The sequence below is a fragment of the Phacochoerus africanus genome, chromosome 8, assembly GCF_016906955.1.
Source record: "Phacochoerus africanus isolate WHEZ1 chromosome 8, ROS_Pafr_v1, whole genome shotgun sequence".
Lineage (NCBI taxonomy): Eukaryota > Metazoa > Chordata > Mammalia > Artiodactyla > Suidae > Phacochoerus > Phacochoerus africanus.
In genome coordinates this window covers 2,558,791-2,569,039 of record NC_062551.1, presented here as the reverse complement: position 1 = coordinate 2,569,039, position 10,249 = coordinate 2,558,791, and the positions used below count along the sequence as shown (strand labels likewise).

Here is a 10,249-nt window from a genome sequence, read left to right as displayed (position 1 = left end):
GCCCGTGAGACGCCGCTGAGAGACGAGGCAGAAAGGGCGGCCTCGGCTGGAGTCTAGGAGCCGAGCGCCGCGGGTGGCGGGGACCGAACGGTGCTCCCCGCGGGGGCGCACAGCCGCAGGCCCGAGAGGTGGTGCCTCCCCCCAAAACGGTGGGGGGGGGGGCTTCCTCGCGGCCTCCGCCCAGGCTGCAAAGAGGCTGCTCTCAGCCTCCGCTCGGCTCCTTCCCTTGTGGGAGGGCGAGAGAGAAAGAGGGAGGAGAGTAGGTGGGGGAGGAGGGAGCTGGGGAGAGAGGGGGCTGTGAGCCAACCGCCCGCGGATCCAGCAGCTCTTCGGGGAGGACGAGCGCGCAGGCGGGGGAGGGCGCGCCGAGGCTCGCTCGGGAGAAGTGGCCGCGGATGACGGCAGAGGTGCAGCCAGCCCCGCGCGCGCAGCCCCCTCCCCCTCCTCCCCCTCCTCCTCTTCCTCCTCCTCCTCCTCCTCCCCGTTTGTCCGCGGCGCAGAGCAGCGGCGGCAGCGGCGGCGGCGGCAGCAGCCACCCGATGTCTTCGGCGCCCGAGAAGCAGCAGCCACCGCACGGCGGCGGCGGGGGAGGCGGCGCGGCCATGGATCCCGCGTCGTCCGGCCCGTCCAAGGCCAAGAAGACGAACGCCGGCATCCGGCGCCCCGAGAAGCCGCCCTACTCGTACATCGCGCTCATCGTCATGGCCATCCAGAGCTCGCCCACCAAGCGCCTGACGCTCAGCGAGATCTACCAGTTCCTGCAGAGCCGCTTCCCCTTCTTCCGCGGCTCCTACCAGGGCTGGAAGAACTCCGTGCGCCACAACCTCTCGCTCAACGAGTGCTTCATCAAGCTGCCCAAGGGCCTCGGGCGGCCGGGCAAGGGCCACTACTGGACCATCGACCCGGCCAGCGAGTTCATGTTCGAGGAGGGCTCCTTTCGGCGGCGGCCGCGCGGCTTCCGAAGGAAATGCCAGGCGCTCAAGCCCATGTACAGCATGATGAACGGGCTCGGCTTCAACCACCTCCCGGACACCTACGGCTTCCAGAGCTCCGCTGGCGGCCTCTCGTGCCCGCCCAACAGCCTGGCGCTGGAGGGAGGTCTGGGCATGATGAACGGCCACTTGCCGGGCAACGTGGACGGCATGGCTTTGCCCAGCCACTCGGTGCCCCACCTGCCCGCCAACGGCGGCCACTCTTACATGGGCAGCTGCGGTGGGTCCGCGGCCGGCGAGTACCCGCACCACGACAGCTCCGTGCCCGCCTCCCCGCTGCTGCCCGCGGCTGCTGGCGGGGTCATGGAGCCCCACTCGGTGTACTCCGGCTCCGCGGCCGCCTGGCCGCCCTCCGCCTCCGCGGCCCTCAACAGCAGCGCCTCCTACATCAAGCAGCAGCCCCTGTCCCCCTGCAACCCCGCGGCCAACCCTCTGTCTGGCAGCCTCTCCACGCATTCCCTGGACCAGCCATATCTGCACCAGAACAGTCACAACGCCCCAGCGGAGCTGCAAGGTGAGTGGGGAGCCGGTGCGGGGTGGGCATCTGGGCTGACGCCCTGGTCCTCAGCCTGCGGCCGCGTCCATCCACTACCAACCCGGTACCAACCCCGATGCCGCGGCGAGTCTCTCTCGGCCCCACCTCCCCCATTTGAGGGGTGAGTGCAGCTCCGAGCCCCGGTTTAGACCAAGATACAGTGTTTCTCTTTTTCCATTTCAACTTCCAGCTGCTGGCTGCCCCAGCCTAGCCAGGTAGGCCCATCCTCACCAAAACAATTCAGACCCCAATATTCCGAGTCCCTTTGGGTCCCTCAGCAAGTGCCCAGGATGGAGCCAGGCCCGGCCCTGGCCAGCTGGCTCGCCCTCCCCAGTTGACCCAGAAAGCTGCGGAGAGCCGCCTCTGCTCCGAGCCGGGCAGGCGGGACGGAAGAGTTAGGCCCAAAGCCGGCTGGGCCCGGCGCTCAGAGCCTGGCCTTTCAGGGAAGGAGGCCCGGCTGTGTGAACGCTGCGCGGGCATTTTGTGGCAACGGTGGCAGAGAGGGGCCCAGATCGAGGGTCAGATGGAGTTGCAGGTCCCACACCTTCTTCCTCGGGATCCAGGTTTTTCCAGGTCCCCAGGTATCCCCCCACCCCGACCCTTGAGAAAAAAGAGGCACAGCTTTCTCCTCTGAACTCTCCATCTCAGCACCCATCGGCAGCCTTCTGGGCCTGGTTCGAGAAAGACCATGCAGTGACCTAAGCGGGGGCCTGTCAGGGGTCGGCTGTCAGCAGCCTTCGGGAGGTCAGGAAAGGGGCCTGGCAGATGGAGGGCCCCTCTCCATGGGGGTCCCCCAGCTTGGGCTGCTACAGAGTCCCCGGGCTCCAGCTGGCCCAGGACCCTGGTCTCCAAGGGACCTTTCCCCTGGAGAAGCCACCCTTTGCCCCAGAGTTCGCCCCTGTCAGCCTGGACGGCTGCTCCAGGACCTCTGCAGTCTTTGGGGGTTGCAAGGTGGCTGCCCGGCGCCAGGCAAAGGCCTCAGGCTGCCCTGGAGGTGGAGGCCACGAGACCCTCCCTGCTGGCCCATCTCGGCCCCTCTCACCACTTCTCTGGTGGCCTCCGGAAGCGCCGGGTCTTGAGCTCAGTGCCCAAGGCCAGAGAGGCCTGCGCCTTGGGCGCTCAGGGGAGCGGGGCGCCTCGCAGCGTCCAGGGACCTTCCTACGGAGAAGCCCAGGGACGTGGGGAGGCGCCCCGTGGCGGAGGCCTCAGGCCCGGTGCTGCAGCCGGGCAGGCCTGCCCCGCGCCCCCGCCCGACAGGCAGGCCTGCCTCTCGCCTGGACCTAGGGAGACTCACCCTTGACCGCCCCCCTTCCTGTCGCCTCGCCCCGCAGGCATCCCGCGGTATCATTCGCAGTCGCCCAGCATGTGTGACCGAAAGGAGTTCGTCTTCTCTTTCAACACCATGGCGTCCTCGTCCATGCACTCGGCCGGCGGCGGCTCCTACTACCACCAGCAGGTCACCTACCAGGACATCAAGCCCTGCGTGATGTGAGACCACAGCCCTCGGGGCCCTCGGACACGGGCTGGCCGGGTGCAGGGACCCCGGAACCCGTCGCCAGGAACTGCTCTGTTCTTGAGGTATAACCATCGGCAGAAAAAAAGGGTTCGACCCCTCCCAACCGGATTATATTATTCGGGAAGGAATCCCCAAGGCAAAGACCCAGCCCTGTGGTCAGCACCTCCCCCCACGCCCTCACCAGTATTTCTAAATGGTGGTGGTGGGACCTGATCTGACTGTGGCTGTTGGTGAATAAATATCTATTTTTGATCCTGTTGCAAGCCGGCTGAGAAGGTGCTGTGTTGGGGAAAAACCTTCAACTACATCAGAATTCTGCTGAGGTCTCTCCCCCTCTTCCCCTCCAGCGGCCAAAGTTGGGGAAGGTTTTTAGGAGAAAGGCAAACGCGTGAGACCATCATTATCAAATACTTTTATTTTTTGGTTGAGTATTTATCTTTTAATTTTTAATTTTTTTTTTTTTTGGAAAGAATGTCTTGGAATGCTCGTCTCCTTTTAGAGCCGTCTCTTGCAGGGAAGCGGGGGCAAGAAACGGCTTCTCCCTCCCCACCTCAGAAGCCCTCCGTCAACCACAGGTGGATCCTTGTGCAAATAACTTGCATTGCTGACGCCACTGCTCGTCTTGGGGGAGAAGCCAGAAGGAGCCCAGAAGCAGCGGCTCCAGGCTCTCGGCCCTCCACGTCCCCCTCCGCCTCCTCTCCTTCCTTCTCTGCGGTCCTTCTGGTTTGGTTTCCAGCTTTACTTGGACGTTTTAGGCGGGGGGTCTTCTCCCGAGCCCCGGCCGTCTCCCGATCTCTACTGTAAACTTCGTGCTGGGAGACGGGGGCGGGCAGGGCGCCGCGGGGACGGGAAGGCCCGCCGGGCGCGCGGATTCAGGATTGCGGTGTCGCAGAAAGGTTAAGGCACTTTTTGAAACGATAGCAAGGCTCATCCTGTTATTTATTCTACGTTCTCTCCCTAATAATCGAAACACCGCATAGGCTCCTCCGTTTATCAGTATTAATGGTGTAACTTTGTTGGCAATATTTGCCGCGTAGAAATTTTTTTTTTTTTTTAGATATCCATTGTAAATTTGAAACTAAGTCCGATCTGTGTAAAAACAAATTTCCATATGTTTTATATAAATATATATATATAAAATGAAGGATTCCTTCCCTTTTTTAGTATTTTGGCTGCTGGGGTGCAGCGTTTGTGACACGTATTTTAAATTTCCTTCTGCACTGTATAAAAATGACAATTTAAGGATGTTTTTGCCTTTTGTGTATTTTTTCCTAAAAAAAGAACAAAAATAAAAATGTATGACATTTGTACATGACCTTTAATACTGTATTAAGTAGAAATAAAATCGCATGAGTCTTTTACTGGGATTGGAGAGTACCTTCCAGACCCCGACACGGACAGAAACTGGCTCGGGATCCCTAGATTTTTTTTTTTTTTCCTTTTTTTTTTTGGTATTTAAAGTATGGGTAGCTCTTAGCACTTTCTTCTTTTTCTTTGTTATTTGTGGGCGAATCCTCCTCTTTTCACTCCTCAGTTCCCGTGGAAGTGAAATCTAGACAAGAGTAACTATTTTTCTTGGCTTCTGTTTTTGAAGACGAGCCCTCTGCCCCCCTAAATGTCATTTATTGTTTTAAAGAAATAATCAAATGTTTAAAGAAAAACTGAAGTCCTCCCTCCCCCTGGGAAAACCGTGGATATGTGTGTGTGTGTATATGGATATATATATATATATATACGTTTTAAAACTTTTTTGGGTGGCCACTCCAAGACCAGTAAGAATTTTACTTTGGATTCAGACTTTTCTATTTCCATATTCCCGCTGTTATAAATCAAGGGCCATCTCTTAAGGTTTGGGCTCTGTTTAGGGTTTTTGGTAGATTTTGTGTGTGTGTGTGCCCTGTACTTGGCGTCCTCAATGGGGAAGCGAGTAAAATTTGAGCAAGAGAAAGGCTGTCAGGGGGAGCGCGAGGCGACGGGCGTGCTTCCAATCGGCGTGCCTTCCCCCACATCCACTCTAGAAGTCTGCCTCCCCACCGACCCTCTTCCTACCCCAGTCCCGCTACCTAGGAAAACAAACACAGCAGGGCCACCTTTCCAGGAGGCCCTTCAGACCCCCCGCGGTGTCTCCGCGTCGCAGGGTCGCGAGCCCCTGAAGCTGGTTCTTCTCAAACCTGACGTCTGGGACGTGAGGGTAATTTCTCCGGTGCTCTGTTACATCAAAATGATCAATAAACTCGCCCAGGCAATCAGTGCCCCAAACGAACAGCTGTCTATGAAATCGAGATAAAGGGCACAGGAAAAAGTCGCGACTCGGTCCCCGGGGTCTCTCGGGCCGCGTGCGGGGAGCAGCTTCTCCGACGGTGGGGGAGCCCCTGTCCTCTGGGGCAGAGGCCACCTCGCCACAAACCCTGCCTCGCGCCGGTGCCCGGGACAAGGCCAGAAGACATGTCCAGGCCTCCAGCACAGGGACGCTGAGCCAGTGTCCAGACGAGCCCTGCCGGCAGGAGGGGGACCCTGCGGCCCTTCCCCCGTTGGAGCCGGGGCCACAATTAGGAAGGAGGCCCTGGAGAAGCGGGGCTGATGACGAGAAACCCAACGCCAGCCCGGCCGGCGGGCTCCCTGGGCTCCTCGTGCGGCGTCTGCAGTCCCGCGCCCACTCCCTCGGCCCTTGGCGCGCCAGAGGCCTCCTCAAGCCCTGGCGATGCGTGGCTTTGGCGCCACGGGACCAGAGTCGGGGTGGTTGCGTCCCAGAGACGCCTCCACTTCAGCAGGATCTCCCAGCGCACCCCAGTCCCAGCCAGGCTGGGTGGGAGGTACCCAGAGGGGCCTGTGTAGGAAAACCGGCCCGGTGGCCCAGAGATGGGCCTGAGTTTTGTCTTGGGACAGGCCTGGGGTCTGGGGACGCTGAGAGCAAAGTCCAGCCTTCCCTGCGAGCAGGAGAGGCTGGCTCCAGGCCAGTTCCAAAGGGCCAGAGGCTTTAGGCATATTTGCCGCTGCCACACCCGAGACCAAGATTCTGTGGCGCCCCCGCTCGCCGCTGCTGCACCAGGGCCCGAAAGACGCAAGACGGCACTCACTCGGGTCGAGCTGGGCTCACACAGGGACCTTAGGACGAAGCTTCCACCACCCCGGCTGCCAACACAAAAGCCTGCACAGCTTGTGCAAGTTACCGGCTTAAAATGCAAAGGCTCTCGAGTGGGTACAGCCAGGGGTCTTGTTCTAGCCCGGGGCATTCTCCACCGACTTAACCCAAAAGGTCCGAGCACGTGTCCAGGGAATCTGTCCCGAAACAATGCAGTCAAGACACCTCAGGGGTCTGAATGCCCTCCAAAATCACAGGCCAGGAGGTGGGCAGGACCCACGGGATAGGGTTTCTGTTTGTGGAGTACGCGTCCCTGGGAGGCAAGGTTCTCTGCGTGGGGCCGACGCCCTGGACACAGCCGAACCTGGCTGCCGGCCACGGCCGCCCCAGAGCGCGGCGGCGCCTGGTGCAGTGTCCAGGCTCCCCAGCCCTCAGCGGACTGGAACTGCAGGCCCTGTGACCAGGCAGGGTCAGGGTGCGCGCTTCTGATGGGAAGGAGCCTGGCCAGCGAGGCCCACTCTGTCTGGATATTTTCTTTCCCCTTTGGGGCTGGAGGGCTGACTGCCTGCCCGCAGCTCTCCAGGAGGTAGTGCAAAGATGGAGCTAGAGTCTTGGCTCCGCCACCACCTGCCCTGGGCAGGCCATGTCACCTCCAGGCCTCTGTCCTCCTCACCTCTAGGAAAGTCCTGCTGGCCTACGCGGGCCGTGGTCAGTGAGGGGACACTTGAGAGAAGCAAGAGACAGCGTAGGCCCAGGTGCCCGGACAGGAACAACCGCGAGACCCAGGCACTTCTCACCCTCCCTACCTGCAGTGTGGGGGCGGACGGCAAACACGGGGCAAGCGCCCGCTTCACCAGGCTGACTGTTCAGGGTTGGAGCATCCAGCCCGGGAACCACTGGGGCGCCCAGCTTCCGACACGACCAACCTGGCCCTTCCCTCCTTCCCAGGAGAAGGAAGACTTCCCGCTGGGCTTCAAAGAGGGAAATCTGACACGGGGTTGAGCCTGGGGCTCCGACGTGGACCCACGCCCCATCTCCTAGCCCCCAGGCCAGAAGACCCCTGCGCTCAAGGGCTCCTTCACGCCTGCTGGTCCTGATGGGGGCTAAGTTCAGAGTCCCTCCTCCAAGGAACTCTAGGCTCCTGAGAAACCCCCGCTGAAGGCATCTCGTTGTGGCCTCTGCTGCCCCCTCCTGCCCAGCTTCCCAGCCAGCTGGTGACTCTAAGAAGCAGAGCTTGGAGCCCAGGCAAGCAGGCCCAGGCGAGTGCTCAGGGGGCGCCACGCGCAGGCCCTGCGGCCGCCCCCTTAGGCAGGTTCTAGGACTGGCTCACTGCTCCTGCTTTCCAGAGGCAGGTCCGCCTCATCTCAGCTCAGAGAGGTCGGGGGCTTTGGCAGGACGCTGGCGGGAGGAGGTGGAATCTGGACTCAGACTCAGGACTTCCTGACCCCCAGAGTCCATGGCCCTAACCACGGTGACACCTGGCTCCTGGACACCTGTTTTTCTCCAGCCACAAGGCTGAATGCAAACAGAAGCCGAAGTGTGCTTCGTGATCCAGCCTCCGCCAGCTCCCTGCCTTTGCGGGGCGGTGGCAGGAGGCAGGAGCCACACAGGCCTGGGGTCTCTCTGATCTCCCCATCTTGATCAGATGGGGTGGGGAGGCTCTCCTAGGGGCCCCAGCTCAGGCCCCGAACATTCACTCCTCTCTGGAACAGCGGCCCTCATCTTTGCGGGTTCCCGCCACGGCCCCCAGGAGAGCTGCCTTCACTTCCTCGGGGCCCTTAACTCAGCAAAGATAAACTCCCAAGTTGCAGCTCAAGGAGATCAGGGCAGCGGGGTTAACACGTGTGGCTGTGCCTCCCCACTCTACTTCTGGAATCTTCGGGGTATCCAAAGCTCAGCGTTCTGGGCTGCTTTAGGAGGAAGGCCCCTTCAGCATCTCCTGCTGGTGAGCCCTGTCTGCTCACGATGGGACAGCGACAAGTCGTGGGCCTTTAACAACCGGACTGGCTTCTGTGCTGTGGGGATGAGCAGGGGAGAGGGACGAACGGCTTTCGCAAGTACCAAGTCTTGTTGGCATGAAACACAGGACAGAGGAAGAGCTGCCAGAGCCCCTCACTCAGGGACGCCGAGCACCCACTGCGGCCTGCCCTGGGACCAGATGAGATTCAGCGGCTGACACAGCCCTGTCGTGACAGATGCAGAGACCGACGCTGTGTTGCCGGCACCAGGGTCCTTGAGGTTGGCCGTGTCAACACCCTGAAGAGGTGATGTCACCACGGCAGGGCCACCCAAACCCCGATCAGAGGCGGAACACACGCTGTTCAAGGCCCCAGTAGGCACGGGCACCAAGGCGCCCAGCAACTCTGGCAGCACAGCTGTGTGGGGATGCGGAGAAGGGCGAATCTGCCCAGAGGGCACGGGTGCTGGGGGGCCTTCTGCAGGGCGCCGTGTCAGTGGGGATGGCAGCGCAGGGAGAAACGCTGCAGCGGGACAGCGGTCGGAGGAGTGACGGTGGTGACAGGCATACCCCCTCTCGGGGCATCTTATTAAAACCACAGCACCACACCAGGGAGGAGGCATGGATCCTGTGAGTCCCAGTGTGTCCGGGGCTGATGAACACAGGGCTGTGCCAGGTCCTCAGATGGCCCCCAGCAGAGGGTCGGATGCCTCTGTATTTGGACATTTCCCCCAAAGCCAGCCTCCGTCGGCCAGCACACGGGGTTTTGGGTCCTGCTGTAAGACCTTCGTGTGGCCACAGCCTGGGTGAAGCAGGGAGGCTGGGCCTCCTGTGTCCAGATGGCCAGAGGCCTGGCAAGTCCTCCCCTGGGGAGAAAGCTCCAGGTCAGGGAGCCCTTCTGGGAGCGGAGGCAGCCCCGCCTCCGACCCGCCCCGGGGAGCGCGCTCCGGGCTGGTTCTTGCCAAGGCGGCACTGCCACCTGGTGTCCGCTTCATGGTTTGTGCTGGGACGACCGCAGGGACCCAGCAGCGAAAACTGGCTTCACCCAAATGGGGACGGAAGCTGCATGGATGAACCCGATATTGATGTTTTAGGCCCTTTGACCATCGATAAGGGGTCCTCTGGGGGGAGAGGGCCAAACTAAGTGAATTTAGTCTCTTCCCAATCACAGAAATGATAGGGCTTATTTAAAATAAACACACCGTAGAAAACTAAAAGGAAGAAAGCAAACGTTGCTCCAAACCTGCCCCCTTGGGGCTGCAAGCCCGTCCCTGAAGGAGCGGGTGAGGACGGGGGGAGCTGGGACTCGGAGTCCGAGGGCCCGAGGGTGAGGCCTGACTCCAGCTCTTCTCAGCCGTGAGCTGGGCTGGCACCATCCTCTCTACACCTCCGCTTCCCCAGCTGTAACAGGGGTGACAGTCGGAGCACGTCTCTCGAAGCATTCAGTGATTTAAACGTCTACGAGGCTTACAGGTTTAGACCCAAGAGAGGGTCAGCGCTCTGCCTGAGACGCACGGCAGGGGCCTGCCGGGCTGGGTTCACTGGGCCCCCTGGGTGTTCTCGTCCCCCGGTTCCACCACGAAGTCAGTCTCTCCGGTGTTCCCATGGCCACCATGCATCCCAGCGACCCCAGAGACCTTCTGGTGGTCCAGACGTGAGGGACCCATGCCCACCCCCCACCCCCAGCGGATGGGCTTCTCCCTTGATGGCTGGGAGAGGCCCTCGGGCTGAAGGCCAGCTCTGCTGGGCGACCCAAGCAAGTCACATAACCTCTGGGGACCACATCTTTCCGGAAAATGGGAACCTGATGGCACCTGCCTTGTGGGCTGCTTCTAAGTGATGAGAGAGGGAGGGACGTTCAGTTGGTTCACAGCTCAGCACTTTGGGCTCTGAGCTTCCTGGTGCCAAACCATCCAAAGGGCAACATCTCCACATTACATGATCACGTGTCAGCTCCCCTTGTAAGCTTTGTGATTTATGGACGGTGAAAATAAAGGGTCCCATTCACAAGAAAAAATCCTGCCCCACCAGAGGAAGAGGAGCATGGGTTCCACTGCTTCCAAGTCTCTGCTTGTTTGAAAGTCGGCCCAGGCGGGCTCCAGTGAAAACCCAGAACGATGGCAAGGACTGGCACAGCAACTGTGGCCACAGGGGCGGGCGCGGTGCG

At 60.7% G+C, this 10,249-nt stretch overlaps 1 protein-coding gene across 1 annotated transcript; it reads left to right on the top strand.

Annotated features, from left to right (window-relative positions):
- Positions 1–500: 500 nt before the first annotated feature.
- On the top strand, positions 501–4,293 carry FOXF1 (forkhead box F1). Its single transcript, XM_047789969.1, has 2 exons — positions 501–1,506; positions 2,859–4,293. Exons 1-2 carry the CDS (start codon positions 540–542, stop codon positions 3,017–3,019), a joined length of 1,128 nt encoding a protein of 375 aa, XP_047645925.1. The 5' UTR covers positions 501–539; the 3' UTR covers positions 3,020–4,293.
- Positions 4,294–10,249: the final 5,956 nt, after the last annotated feature.